The following is a 13,346-nucleotide window of genomic DNA, read 5'->3' as shown; positions in this document are numbered from 1 at the left end:
ATGCCCTGCCATTTTAAGTGCTTGCCCAGATGCTTCTTAAATATTGCAAGAGTACCTGCCTTAGGACTTCTGAGGAAGGGTCACTGGATCTGAAACGTTAACTCCGATTTCTCTTCACAGATGCTGCCAGATCTGCTGAGCGTATCCAGCAACTTCTGTTTTTGTTCTTGACTAGGTGGGGATAGTTTTTGCTAGAGTTTAGACGAATGAGGGGGGATCTCATAGAGACTTATAAAATTCTAACAGAACTGGACAGGGTAGATGCAGGGAGGATGTTCCCGATGGTGGGTGTGTCCAGAACCAGGGGTCACAGTCTGAGGATTCGGGGTAGACGATTTAGGACGGAGATGAGGAGTCATTTCTTCACCCAAAGAGTGGTCACCCTGTGGAATTCATTCCCACAGGAAGTAGTTGATGCCAAAACATTGAATGTATTTCAAGAGGTGGCTAGATACAGCACTTGGGCTGGATGGGATCAAAGATTATGGGGAGAAAGCAGGATTAGGTTATTGAGTTGGACAATCAGCCATGATCATGAAGAATGGCAGAGCAGGCTCGAAGGGCTGAATGGCCTCCTCCTGCTCCTATCTTCTATGTTTCTATGTTTCTCTGGATGAAGACATTTCTTCACATCTAATTCCTCCACAGTGCTAAATGATTATATTCACAGACTGTGATCCCTGGTTCCAGACTCCCCTGTTTTTGGGAACATCCTTCCTGCATTTGCCCTGTCTAGTCTGTTAGAATTTTATAGGTTTCTAAGAGATCCCCCCGCCTTCCATTGGTATAAAATGCAGTGAATACAATCCTAATAGATCCAGTCTCTCTTCATCCGTTAGTCCTGCCATCCCAGGAATCATAGAAGCCCAGGTGGCTGTCCAATTAATACCTGCCACCCAAATACAAGTAAAACCCAAATAATGTACAATTACCAGTGTAGAGTCACTCCCAGAATATGAGGAATGGGGAAATAACTGTGAGCTTGTCAGTATCCAAAGAACAAATGAACAATATTTTGTAACTGGCTCTAGAGACATGTTCAAACAGGTTGATTAAAATAGCTTGAGGGCTTTTGTGGTTCGGCAGCGTCCCTACCTCTGGGTCAGAAGGTTAGGGTTCAGTCCCACCTTCTCCCAGACATAACATGTCTGAACAGGTTGATTTAGAAATATCGATTCTGAGTTTCCAAGTGTAAGCAGTCATTGTCCTCCCACTGGAAAACTTTGTCTGAAAGGTACATCATTTACAAGCACCAAGTCTTCTCTCACATGGTCTCTACTGTTTAGAAGGACAAGGACAACAGATACATGAGAACACCACCGTCTGCAAGTTCCCCTCCAAGTTGCTCATCATCCTGCCTTGGAAATATATCACCGTTCCTTCAGTGTCACTGGGTCAACGTCCAGGGACTCCCTCCCCAATAGCTTTGTGGGTCTACCTGCAGCACATGGACTGCAGCGGTTCAAGAAGGCAGCTCAGCACCACCTTCTCAAAGAAACTGGGATGGCCAACAAGTGCTGGGCTTGCTAATGATACCTGCAACACTCCCGTGAGAAAACATAAAAGAAGTCGTTTCAGATGGAACTTTGTAATCGGTGGTCAGTGTAGTTGATCTGATTTGAGATCTGTGTCTTTGAAAAAGAAAGAGCTGTGCAGTTATCTAGCATCTTTCAGGAGCTCAGGACATGCCGAAATGCTTTATTGGCAATGAGGTATTTTAGACATTTAATTGTTGTTGTAATGCAGCCAGCTCCAACATTTACAGTGTGATAGTAACAACATAGTCTGTGTAATGATGCTGGTTATGGAATAATTGCTTGTCTGTAGTGCAGTCGCTTAGTTGAATAGTTCACAATGCAGAATGATACCAACAGCATTGGTTCAATTCCTGCACCAGCTGAGGTTACCGTGAGGGTCCCACCCTCTCAACCTCACCCCTCCCTTGGTGACCTCAGGTTAAACTCACCATCAATCATCGCTCTCCCTCTATGAGAGAGGGTGAGTATGGTGACTTTTTAATTACTACCAGTGCACTGGGAAGAACCTGCTCTTCTTTGAAATAGGACCATGAAATTTTGCTTTACTTTCACCACTGAAAGGGAAGACCAAACCTCAGTTCAATTAAAAACTGCAGATGCTTAAATCAGGAACAAAAACAGAAGTTGCTGGAAAAGCTCAGCAGGTCTGGCAGCATTTGTGAAGAAAACATCAGAGTTAACGTTTCAGGTACGGTGACCCTTCCTCAGAACTGAAACGTTAACACTGATTTTTTCTTCACAGATGCTGCCAGACCTGCTGAGCTTTTCCAGCAACTTCTGTTTTAGTTCCTAAGTTCAATTAAGTTCTAAATCAATTGACCCAGGAGACTGATTGATGTTGTGCTCTTGGCGTTCTATAACCCTATAACATTTCAGAATGCAGCACAAGATATTTTCTTTAAAGAAATTAGTCATCCAACTTTCACGTTGCTTATAACTGAAGGTCTGCAGAAGATCCTTAAATTCAAACAACCAAATGAAGCAAGAGGACAAAGACGATAATTCTGAAGTAACCTCATTCTTCAAGCTGACCTGGACACATTGTGTTAAGGAGAGGTCACCTACACTGTCCTATAGGCGTTGATTATGGTGGAACTGTTTTAGAGAATAAATTTTTGATCTGAGGACAAAGAAAGATCTCAGTTTCAGACCTGGCTTACCTTGAGTATGTCTAAGACTCCTGACCAGGCTGCTAATATTCCCAGAGACACAGCAAAATTCAATGCAATTATCAGAGACCTGAAATTGCTATGGTGGCTATAAAAAGGACATCTAAAACAGTATGTTCAAGTTTGTACACACCTTCTGTAGCTTTCCCAGAATGTGTCTTTGGCGCCTTCATTAGACTCTTAATTCCAGATATTTATTGAATTCAAATTCCACCATCTGCCTTGGCAGGATTCAAACCCAGGTCCCCAGATCATTGCCTGGGTCTCTGGATTAGCCATCCAGTGATAATACCACTAGACTATTGCCTCCCTCTTGTGTCATAACATTCAAGGGCCTAATTTGGGAAGGTGGGGCTAGTGTAGGTAGTAGCATATTTTTGGTGATACACACTCGATGAGCCAAAGGGCCTCTTCTGTACTATGTGATTCTATGCTTCTATGAAGGCATTAAGCGAAATTATCATACAGTGCAGAGACATGATGGGCTGAATGGCCTGTTCTGTGTCATTCTATGATTCCATGAAGGTAGTAAACGGTATGATCATTCAGACCAGAGACAGAATGGGATGAATGGCCTCTTTCTGCACTGTAACAATTCTGTGACTTAAAGCACCAGGGTGGGAGAGAGACTCTACATCTTTTAACATGAGTTCCATGGATTTCTGTTTGCTGTGAGTCACTTGCTGGCCAATGGTCTGATGCAAAGTGAGTTTCAGCTCTTCGTGGTTGTTCCTTTCTATCTTGCTCCTGCAGGTTCAGGATGGAAACAAGAAGCTGCTGGCATTAAGCCAGAATGCTGCAATAACATTGTACTTGTCACTCAGTAACAAATGAAGCCATTTTTTAAACGGGCCCAGAATTCATTTGGGTATTACGTGGAAGGGTCTGAGTGTGCAACTCAACCCCATGTCAAGTGAGTTGCTGCTAAATGCTGATTACTTCCTCAGGAATATTTGGCACAGATGAGCGATCAGTAAATTGAGCCTTGTACTTAATCGGAGATGTCAGTTCCAGTTTGCTCCAGATTTATGGTTGATACGCGCCAAACAGCCCCATTTAGACTTGTTTGCTGTCATCCTCTCTGGTTCATAAACACACATTGCTTGATCCCACATTTCCTGCAGACAGCAATGCAAGTCACACTGGAATGGTACAAGCATGTTCTTTGAGTGGAATTGAGTGTTTGAATCCCTGTTGTCTCTCCTTATTTCTGCAGCTCACTGTCAGAAATCCAGTCTATTAGGATGAGAAGTTAAAACTCCATGTGCCCCCTCAGGTGGACAGAAAAGATCCCACGACACTCTTGAAAGGAGAGCGTGGGGAGCTTTCACCCATGTCCTGACAAATACTTATTCCGCAACCTCATTAAAAACCCTGTTATTTATCTTGCATTGTTTTGTAGGCTCTTGCTTTGCATGTGATTAATTTCTGCTTTTCTGCAGGAGGAGTCCTGTAGAACAGGCTTAAAGGGCTGAATGGCCTTCTTCTGTCCCTATGTTCCTTGAATGATGGCGGTTGTTACAGTTTTCTCTAAGTTGCTGTGACACTGTGGCACTTTTTCCATGTATCTTATAGTCTAGAGCTAGGAACAGTGATGGTGGACACACCAACAATCTTTCTTACACATCAGGAACCTCTTTCACTCTTACCATGAGTTGGAAGGGGTTAAAGATTGATACTTGACCTGTTTGGTTTTTCAGAATCTTTGAAAGGTGCAGTAGCCGTTACCCAGTCCCCAAGCATCTGGAATTCTCAAGCAACTGGCAAAAAATTTCAACAAACATTGGCTATTTTTATAAAGTTTCCCCATAAACCTCTATTTGAATTTGGCAGCCTGAATTGCATATAAATAAAAACAAAGATGCTGGGAATCTGAAACAGAAACAGAAATTGCAGGAAAAACTCAGAAGGTCTGGCAGGATCTGTGGAGGGAAAGCAGAGTTGATGCTTCAGGTCCAGTGACCTTTCTTCCATTGTGCAGTTTCACCTCCTGCATTCCCAGTTTTTACAAAACAAAACGAAAGTGTGCAAACAAACAGCTCTAAGATATTTATTCAAGAGGGCTACTAGTCTAAATCCCATCTCCTCCACATCAGGTACTACTGAAGGTGTAAGAGCTGGTTCTGTTGATGATCTTGATCACATGCTATCAGAGTTTCCAGTGCCCAGTGGGTCAATTGCACTGTGCTTTTGACATTTAGATTTTTTTTTCAATCAAAATACATTAGAATGTACTGTATTGTATTTCTTTGAATATTTCTTTTGCAACTGGCAGACTTGTAACCAACATTTCCCTCTTCCACATACGCACCAGTTGGGCCTTGCAAAACACTAGCCAGTTTGTACATTGTAAGATTCCAATGACAGTTCTGGTCACCCTGTTAGAATAGGAAGGATATTATTAAACTGGAGAGGCTCCAGAAAAGATTTACCAGGATGTTGCCAGGAATGGAGGGTTTGATTTATAACGAGAGGGTGGATAGGCTAGGACGTCTTTTCCACTAGAGTGTGGGACGGTGAGGGATTACCTTGTAGAGGTTTATAAAACCATGAAGGATAGATAAGGTGCCTTTTCCCTAGGATTTCAAGACTAGGGATTATATTTTTAAGGTGAGAGGTGAAAGATTTTAAAAAGACATGAGGGGCATTTTCTTTTACACAGAGAGTAGTTCGTGTGTGGAATGAACTTCCAGAGGAAGTTGTAGATGCGGGTACAGTTATAATGTTTAAAAGATATCTGGATAAGTACATGAATAAGAAATATTTGGAGGGATATGGGCCAAGTGCAGGCAGGTGGGACTATTTTAGTTTGGGATTACGGTCAGTATGGACTGGTTGGACCGAAGGGTCTGTTTCTGTGCTGTATGACTCTATGACAGCACCAGATCATCTGTTCATTTATTTTCATCATACAATCCTTACAGTGTGGAAACAGGCCCTTCAGCCCAACAAGTCCACACTGACCCTCAGAGCATCCCACTCAGACCCATTCCCCCTACAGCCCACCTAATCTACACACCCCTGAACACTATGGGGCAATTTAGCATGGCCAATGCACCTAACCTGCACATCTTTGGACTGTGGGAGGAAACCGGAGCACCCAGAGGAAACTCATGCAGACACAGGGAGAATGTGCAAACTCCACACAGACAGTCGCCCGAGAGTGGAATTGAACCTGGGTGCCTGGCGCTGTGAGGCAGCAGTGCTAACCACTGAGCCACTGATGATCCCTGAGGGAACCATTTGGACAGGACGCTGTGGTGAGATTTGGCAGTCCTTGGGAAAGCAGGCGGTTTGTGACCTCCATTCCAAAGAAGAATGGACGTCTATTCACACTAAAATCCATAGGAAGGATACTGCAGTTGCTGGAGATCTTAAATAAAGACACAAAGTGCCAGAGAAACGTAGCACATCTGGCAGCACTGATGGAGAGAGAAACAGAGTTGATATTTCAGGTCAATTACTTTTCATCAGAAAATCCTGAGAGTGGGACTACTGGATGGGATAAATCCTCCAATGAACACATCCAACCCAAACTGGAAACTCAATTTGAATGGGATTATTATGCGAAGGGGAAAGCATTTGCAGAGCAAGCGGTGTGGGGCCAATTGAATGGCCAGCAAAGAACCAGCATAGACATAATTGGCTGCAATCTGGTATGCTATAATTCAAAATTATGCATAATTTTGACAGGGTAAAAAAGGGTATTCTGTTTCCACTAGTTGGTATGTCACCAATTAAAGGGCCACAATTTCAAGATTGACAGCAAGAAATTGAGTGAGATGAGGAGAAACTTTTTTATTCAGAGTTGCTAGGTTTTGGAATGCGCTGCCTAGAGGCAGATTCCATACGAGGTTTCAAAAGAGAGCTGGATTTTTTTTTTATTCATTCATGGGATGAGGGTGTTGCTGGCTAGGCAGCATTTATTGCCCAGAGGGCAGTTGAGAGTCAGCCACATTGCTCTGTGTCTGGAGTCACATGTAGGCCAGACCAGGTAAGGATGGCAGTTTCCTTCCCTAAAGGACTTTAGTGAACCAGATGGGTTTTTTCCCATCAATCAACAATGGATTCATGGTCATCATTAGACTGTTAATTCTAGATATTTATTGAATTCAAGTTCCACCATCTACCATGCAGGTATTGAACCTGGGTCCCCAGAACATTATCTGGGTCTCTGGATTAACAGTCCAGTGATAATGCTATTACGCCATTGCCTTCCCATATATCTGAAAGTGATGAAGTTAGAGGTCTATGGAGATAGAGGTGGAGAGTGGGACTAGCTGGGTAGCTCTTTTGGGAGCCTACGTAGACACGATGGGTCGAATGGCCTCCCTCTTTACTGTAAATTCCATGATTCTATGAATCTATTTGGGAGTGAGCACAGGCCTGTGTAACACCCCTAAGTTGGCCTGTAAAGGTGCTCTTAGCAGTAGCCTTGGAACAAGTCACCCTCGGGCGACTGCCTGTGTGGAGTTTGCACATTCTCCCTGTGTCTGCGTGGGTTTCCTCCAGGTGCTCTGGTTTCCTCCCACAGTCCAAAGATGTGCAGGTTAGATGGATTGACTAGGGGAAATGCAGAGTTACAGGGATAATGTTGGGGGGTGGGAGTTGCTGGGTCTGGGTGGGATGCTCTTCAGAGGGTTGGTGGGGGGCCAAATGGCTTCCATACTGTAGGGATTCAGTGATTCTATGAAATTAAATAGCTGCCAAAAATGGGAAGCCAGGTAGTGGAGGGAAACAGAACAAATAGTGGAGTGTGCATTCTGAGCAGTTGGTGGCTACAATGTCACTGGAGTAGTAATCCAGCAGCTCAAGGCTCTAACCTTCTGGGCAAATGGGTTCAAATCCTGCCATGATGAAATTGGAATTCAATAAGGATTTGGAATTAAATGCTAGCCTATTGGTGACCATCAAATAAAAAAAAATCTAATGTCCTTTGGGGAAGGAAATCTGCCATCTTTATGTGGTTTGGCAGGATCTTATTGAAACATGCTGGGGACTTGGTAGGATAGATGTGGAAAGGTTGTTTCCCACTTGTGGATGAGTCTAGGACCAGTGGGTATCATCTCAGAATAATGGATCAAACATTTAAGTCAGCGATGAGGAGGAATTTCTTCTTTTAGACAATAGTGTAACTGTGAAACGCTTTATCACAAAGGGCTGTTGAGGCTGGTCATTAAGTATATCTAAGACTGAGATAGACCAGTTTTTATGCAGGAATGGAATCAAGGGTTATGGGGAAAAGGCAGGAAAGTGGAGTTGAGCATTATCAGATCAGAAATGATATAATTGAATGGCGGAGATGGCTTGATGGGCTGAATGGCCTAATTTTGCTCCTAATACCTGTGGCCTTACATGTGACTCCCGACCCACAGCAATGTGGTTGAACCTGAAAGAGCCTAGTGAGCCAATCAGTATCTGGGCAATTAGGGTTAGACCATAGATACTGGCCTACCAAGAGAATCCTGTGAATAAACAGACACTGATGCAGGTCCTGTCGATGAACCCAGTCAGTAACCACCTCCCTGTTTTTGTTTTCAACAGGAACAGCATTGCAGCCTCTGCGGTTTGTGCATACAACCTCAGCTCCATTGCTCAGACCTTCAACGGACCTTTCCGCTACCAGGAGAACCCTCGATCCGCCTGGCTGACAGCCACAAATCCCATTCCGAACTTCCAGGTAGATGACTTTTCACTGCCAGTGAGCCAACTCTCCCCCATTATGAGATTCACCTTGAAAATGTCTCCAGTGATTTCCTTTTTGATTCCTGTGAGATATATTCCAAGTGTTTCTCACTTATTGTCATAGTGTCATTAATGTGCAAAGAGAGAGAGAGGTCGTTCAGCCCATTAGGTCCGTGCCATCTGTCTCCATAGAGTAATCCCAGGATTCCTTTTCCTCCATAGCTCTGCAAATTTATTTCTCTCCTGTCCATCCAACTTTTTTCTGAATTTGTTCATTGACCTGGATTTTCATTGGTGGGGAAGGTGCCAGGACTCTGGGAAGTTCCCAGCTCAGCTCACTCATCTCAGAAGAAAGTGTTAGGAAAGATGGGATCTTCCTTGTTATAGTGATAAGGTGTGGATGGGCTGCACTCAGGCCAACCCCACTTCTCACTGTCTCCTCCACTTCCCATCACATATTCCCCATGCCCCATCCGTGCTACTCACTCTCCTCCACACAACATTCCACAACCTTTCATCGCCATCCCCCTGCCCCCCATGCCTGGCTCTGATTCCCTTCCAAGCCGGTGACACCCTCCCCCTCAAACCCATAACCCACCAACTTCCCTTATGTCTGGCTGTGCACCCCCTCACCCATCTCCATTGGGCAACCCCCATGCCTTTCATACACACAATGCCTGAATATGCTCCCCACCCCCAGGGTCCCCTCATGCACCACCCTGCCAGGCTATTCCTCCCACCCTCATGCCTACATACCAGGCATTGATACTTGCAATCCCATTTGTCTTCTGTATCCTGTATAAAGCAATGAATGCTATGGTGAAAATGGGGTGTGTAAGTAATAGTTAAAAATAAAAGATGTGCATTCGTTACTTTACATTTGGCCCTTTAAAAAAAATCCTTTCTTCTGCAAGAAGTTGAAACCTCTTAACCTCATACAAATAGACATTGTGAAATTGACAGCTGCGTTCAAAGAGCCATTGCTGTTCATCAAACAGGGGCTCTGGTGTTTCAATCGAATAATGGATGTCTGGGCTGTCAGCCAGGAATACATAATGAAGCCTGCCTTTTGGGCTTGATAGAAGTCTTTACGGGAAGTTAGAGATATATTACATAGCACAGACAGACAGCATGGAAACAGACTGTTGGGGCCATCTGAACTGTGCTAGTATCGATTCTACTGAGGTACAAACCAACATTGGTGCATTCACCGAAACGTATGAGAGAATCGTCCTCAGACTAAACATCTAGAGACCAAAGGTTCTCTACCAGCCCATTCCTGTCACACAACACTGTTCCCTGACCATTAAAATCCATGGTGAGCCCCTGGGAAACGTGGATAATGTCTCATACCTTGGGAGCCTCCTCTCTGTGTGAGAAAATATTGACAATGAAATCCAACATTGACTCCAATGCGCGGGTGCAGCCTTCAGCTGTCTGAGAACTGAGTGTTTCACGTCTAAGATCTCAAACCCAGCACCAACCTCATGGTCTACAGAACAGCTGTGGACCCCACCATCCTGTATGCATCAGAAACATGTACTGAAGGCATCTCAGATCTCTGGAGCGTTATCACCAGCAATTCCTTCACAAAATTCTACAACTCCACTGGCAGGATAGGTGTACCAACGTAAGTGTGAATGTCAGGAGTGTGATGGAATACTTCCCACTTGCCTGGATGAGTGCAGCTCCAACAATACTCAAGAAGCTTGACACCATCCAGGACAAAGCAGCCGCTTGATTGGCACCACATCCACAAACATCCACTCCCTCCATCACCAATGTTCAGTCGCAGCAATGTGTACTACCTACAAGATGCACTGCAAAAATTCACCAAAAATCCTTAAACAGCACCTTTCAAACCCACAATCACTTCCACCGAGGGCAGCAGATACATAGGAACACCAGTCATCTGGCAGCTCCCCTCCAACCTTCCTGATTTGAAATTATAATATTATTGTCACTGGATGAAAATCCTGGAAGTCCCTATACCTACACAACATGGACTGTGCTGGTTTGAGGTAATGACTCACCTTCTCCAGGGCATTTAGGAATGGGCAATAATGGTGAGTAACACTCATATCCCATGAACGAATTAGAAAAAGCTTGTTGTGATGTGAGGTGTGGGTGAGCTGATGCAGGAGAGGCAGAAATGTCCCCTCAGGAGGGGAGCAGGATTCTCCCCAGCCCTGGGTTATCCTCCCCCTCACTTCCTGATCCTCCAGTCCCTTGTCCAACCACCAACCTGTCCCTCTCCATTCTATTTGTTGACTCCAGGGACAGCCAAAGAATTGGTGTTTATAAAATAGCACACCACTGCTAGGTGGCCATTCGCTCCAATGAGTGCGTGCTGACTTGGTGGAGAGCCATATGTGTTTTTGCTACTTTCCAACAGTGACTGCACTTCACAAATACTTCAATACCATTAAAGGGCTTTGAGAAGTTCAATTATTGATCGATGATATAATCAATGCAAGTCATTCTTCTTCCTATAAATCTAGAATTTTATTTCTCCTTTATTGTAGAGTTGACCTTTTGTGCGATCATCAGAAATATGATTTGGAGCATGGCTGATTTTCTACTGTGTCTCCAGCTTCCCACACTCTCTCTCTATCCCTCAGTTCCTATGTATCCCAACTGGAAGAGGTTTACCAGGATGCTGCCTGGATTAGACAGTACGAGCTATAAGGAGAGGCTTGAAAAATTGAACGTTGTTTACACTGGAATAACAGAGGCTGAGGGGAGACTTGAAAGAAGTCTATAAAATTGTGAGATTTATAGATAGGGCTGATGGTCAGAATTTTTTCCCCCAGTTGAAATGTCTAATTCTAGGGAGCATGCATTTAAGGTGTGAGGTGGTAATTCAAAGGAGATGTGAGGGGCAAATTTTTTACACAGTAAGTGGTAGGAGTGTGGAACACGCTGCCAGGGGTGGTGACGGAGGTGGATACGATAGAGCCATTTAAGGGGCTTTTAGATAAGCACATGAACATGCAAGGAATGCTGGGATATGGACCAAGGGCCGGCAGAGGGGATTAGTAAAATTTGGCATCATGTTCAGCACAACATCATGGGCTGAAGGGCCCGTTCCTGTGCTGTACTGTTCTATGTTCTATATCTATAGACCTCAGTCTTGAAAGAGCCTCTGCAGCTCTCTAGGGTTGCGAATTCCAAAAGTTTCACAACCTTTTGCTGAAGAAATTTCTCTTCACCTGGCTCCAAAATGGCCGACCCCTCGCTGTGAGACTGTGATCCCTTGATCTGCACCCCACAGCCATGGAACCTATTTTCTCAGTATCTGTCCCTAAAATTTTCATGAATTTTAAACTTGTTAGCCTCCCAATTTTCTAAATTCCAGGGAATATCAGTTCAGTTCACTCAATCTGCCCTTACAAGGCAATCCCCTTCTCCCAGGAACCATTCTAGTGAAGCTTCAATGCACACCTTCAAAGGTAACTTAATTCTTTCTTGAGTTGTGGAGACTAACACTGTACACCATACATCAGGTTACTCTTATACCCCAATCCCTTCTAAATAAAATATTATTTATTAATACATATCACACTATCATGCAATTATTATGGTGTAGAGGAGGCCATTCAGCCCATTGTGTCTATACTGTCTCTCTGATGAGTACGATGACTCCCAATCATTTTTCTGCCTTTCCCCCCCCCGTAACTTTGCACAATGTTCCTATTTAAGTAACCAGCCAAAGCCTTCTTGAATATCTCAGCCTCCACCACATTTCCAGGCAGTGTGCTCCAGAGTCTAACTGCTCGTTGTGCGAAAAGATTTTTCTCACCATGCATTTCCTTCTTTTGCAAACTCCCTTGAATGTGTGCCCTCTCATTCTCAACTCTTCTACGAACAGGAACAATTTTGCCCTATCTATTCTATCCAAGCCCTGCACGGTTATGAAAAATGTAGTCAAATCTCCTCTCAGGCTTCTCCTCTTCACAGAAAATGAGACACTTGGTCCGAGAAAAGAAAGTTTCAGGTGTGTGCGGAAAATGGTGGGCAACTTACACTTGCAGAGGGCCAGCATAGACTTGATGAGGTGAATGGCCACCTTCTATCCATTGGTGATTGTACTGAAGTTATTGTACCACCGGGATGGCCTCAGGGTGGGGGAAAGTTGCAGGAAATGTGGGTTGAAGAACTGAAGCAACGCTGAATGTTTCCATTGTGTTTGCTCACCCTTTAGTGTGGTTCCCTCCAAAACCACGGACCCAATGAGAACCTGACAGAACGTAGCCTCCAGGACGCTCAGCGCTTCTTCCTCATGAATGATGTGGTGCAACCCGTCACCGTTGACCCCCTTGTGACTCACGACAACATGCGGTTCTCCAAGATTGCCGTGGACATTGTGCAAGGCCGGGACACGCTCTACCATGTGATGTACATCGGCACAGGTAAGTCCTTTCCTTCCTCTTTCCTCCACACCCACCTCACCCCTGTATCCTGCTGCCACACATCTCCTGAGGGCAGTGAAGATGGTGCTTGGGCGGCGTGGTAGCTCAGTGGATAGCACTGCTGTCTCTTAGCGCCAGGGACCCGGGTTTGATTCCACCCTTGGGATGACTGTCTGTGTGGAGTTTGCACATTCTCCCCATGACTGCATGGGTTTCCTCCCACAGCCCAGAGATGTGCAGGCTAGGTGGATTAGCCATGGGAAATGTGGGATTACAGGGATATGGTAGAAGGGTCTGGGTGGGATGGTTTTTGGAGGGTCAGTGTGGACACGATGGTCTTAATGACCTGCTTCCACGCTGTAGGGATTCTGTGATAAATGAGGGACTTCAGACTTTTTTATTTACTCATAGGATGTAGGCATTGTGGGCCAGCATTTATTGCCCATCCCTTGTTGCCTATAAGAACTGCTTTCCCCATACCCAAACACATTATTTCTGTCCAAATAATCATCCAATGCATTCTTGATTGCTTCAATTGAACC

General features: G+C 44.6%; 1 protein-coding gene across 1 annotated transcript in view; it reads left to right on the top strand.

Moving 5' to 3' along the window:
• Positions 1–13,346, top strand: part of LOC109938442 (semaphorin-5B-like) — a 197,476-nt gene that overhangs the window by 100,264 nt on the left and 83,866 nt on the right. Inside the window, exons 9-10 of the mRNA XM_048599262.1 lie at positions 8,252–8,387; positions 12,597–12,804. Of these exons, the coding sequence (XP_048455219.1) occupies positions 8,252–8,387; positions 12,597–12,804 (344 nt within the window). The remainder of the gene's footprint in view (positions 1–8,251; positions 8,388–12,596; positions 12,805–13,346) is intronic.

The sequence above is a fragment of the Rhincodon typus genome, chromosome 7 (assembly GCF_021869965.1).
Source record: "Rhincodon typus isolate 14 chromosome 7, sRhiTyp1.1, whole genome shotgun sequence".
Lineage (NCBI taxonomy): Eukaryota > Metazoa > Chordata > Chondrichthyes > Orectolobiformes > Rhincodontidae > Rhincodon > Rhincodon typus.
Note: the sequence above shows the minus strand (reverse complement) of the source record. Positions and strands in the feature narration are given on the sequence as shown.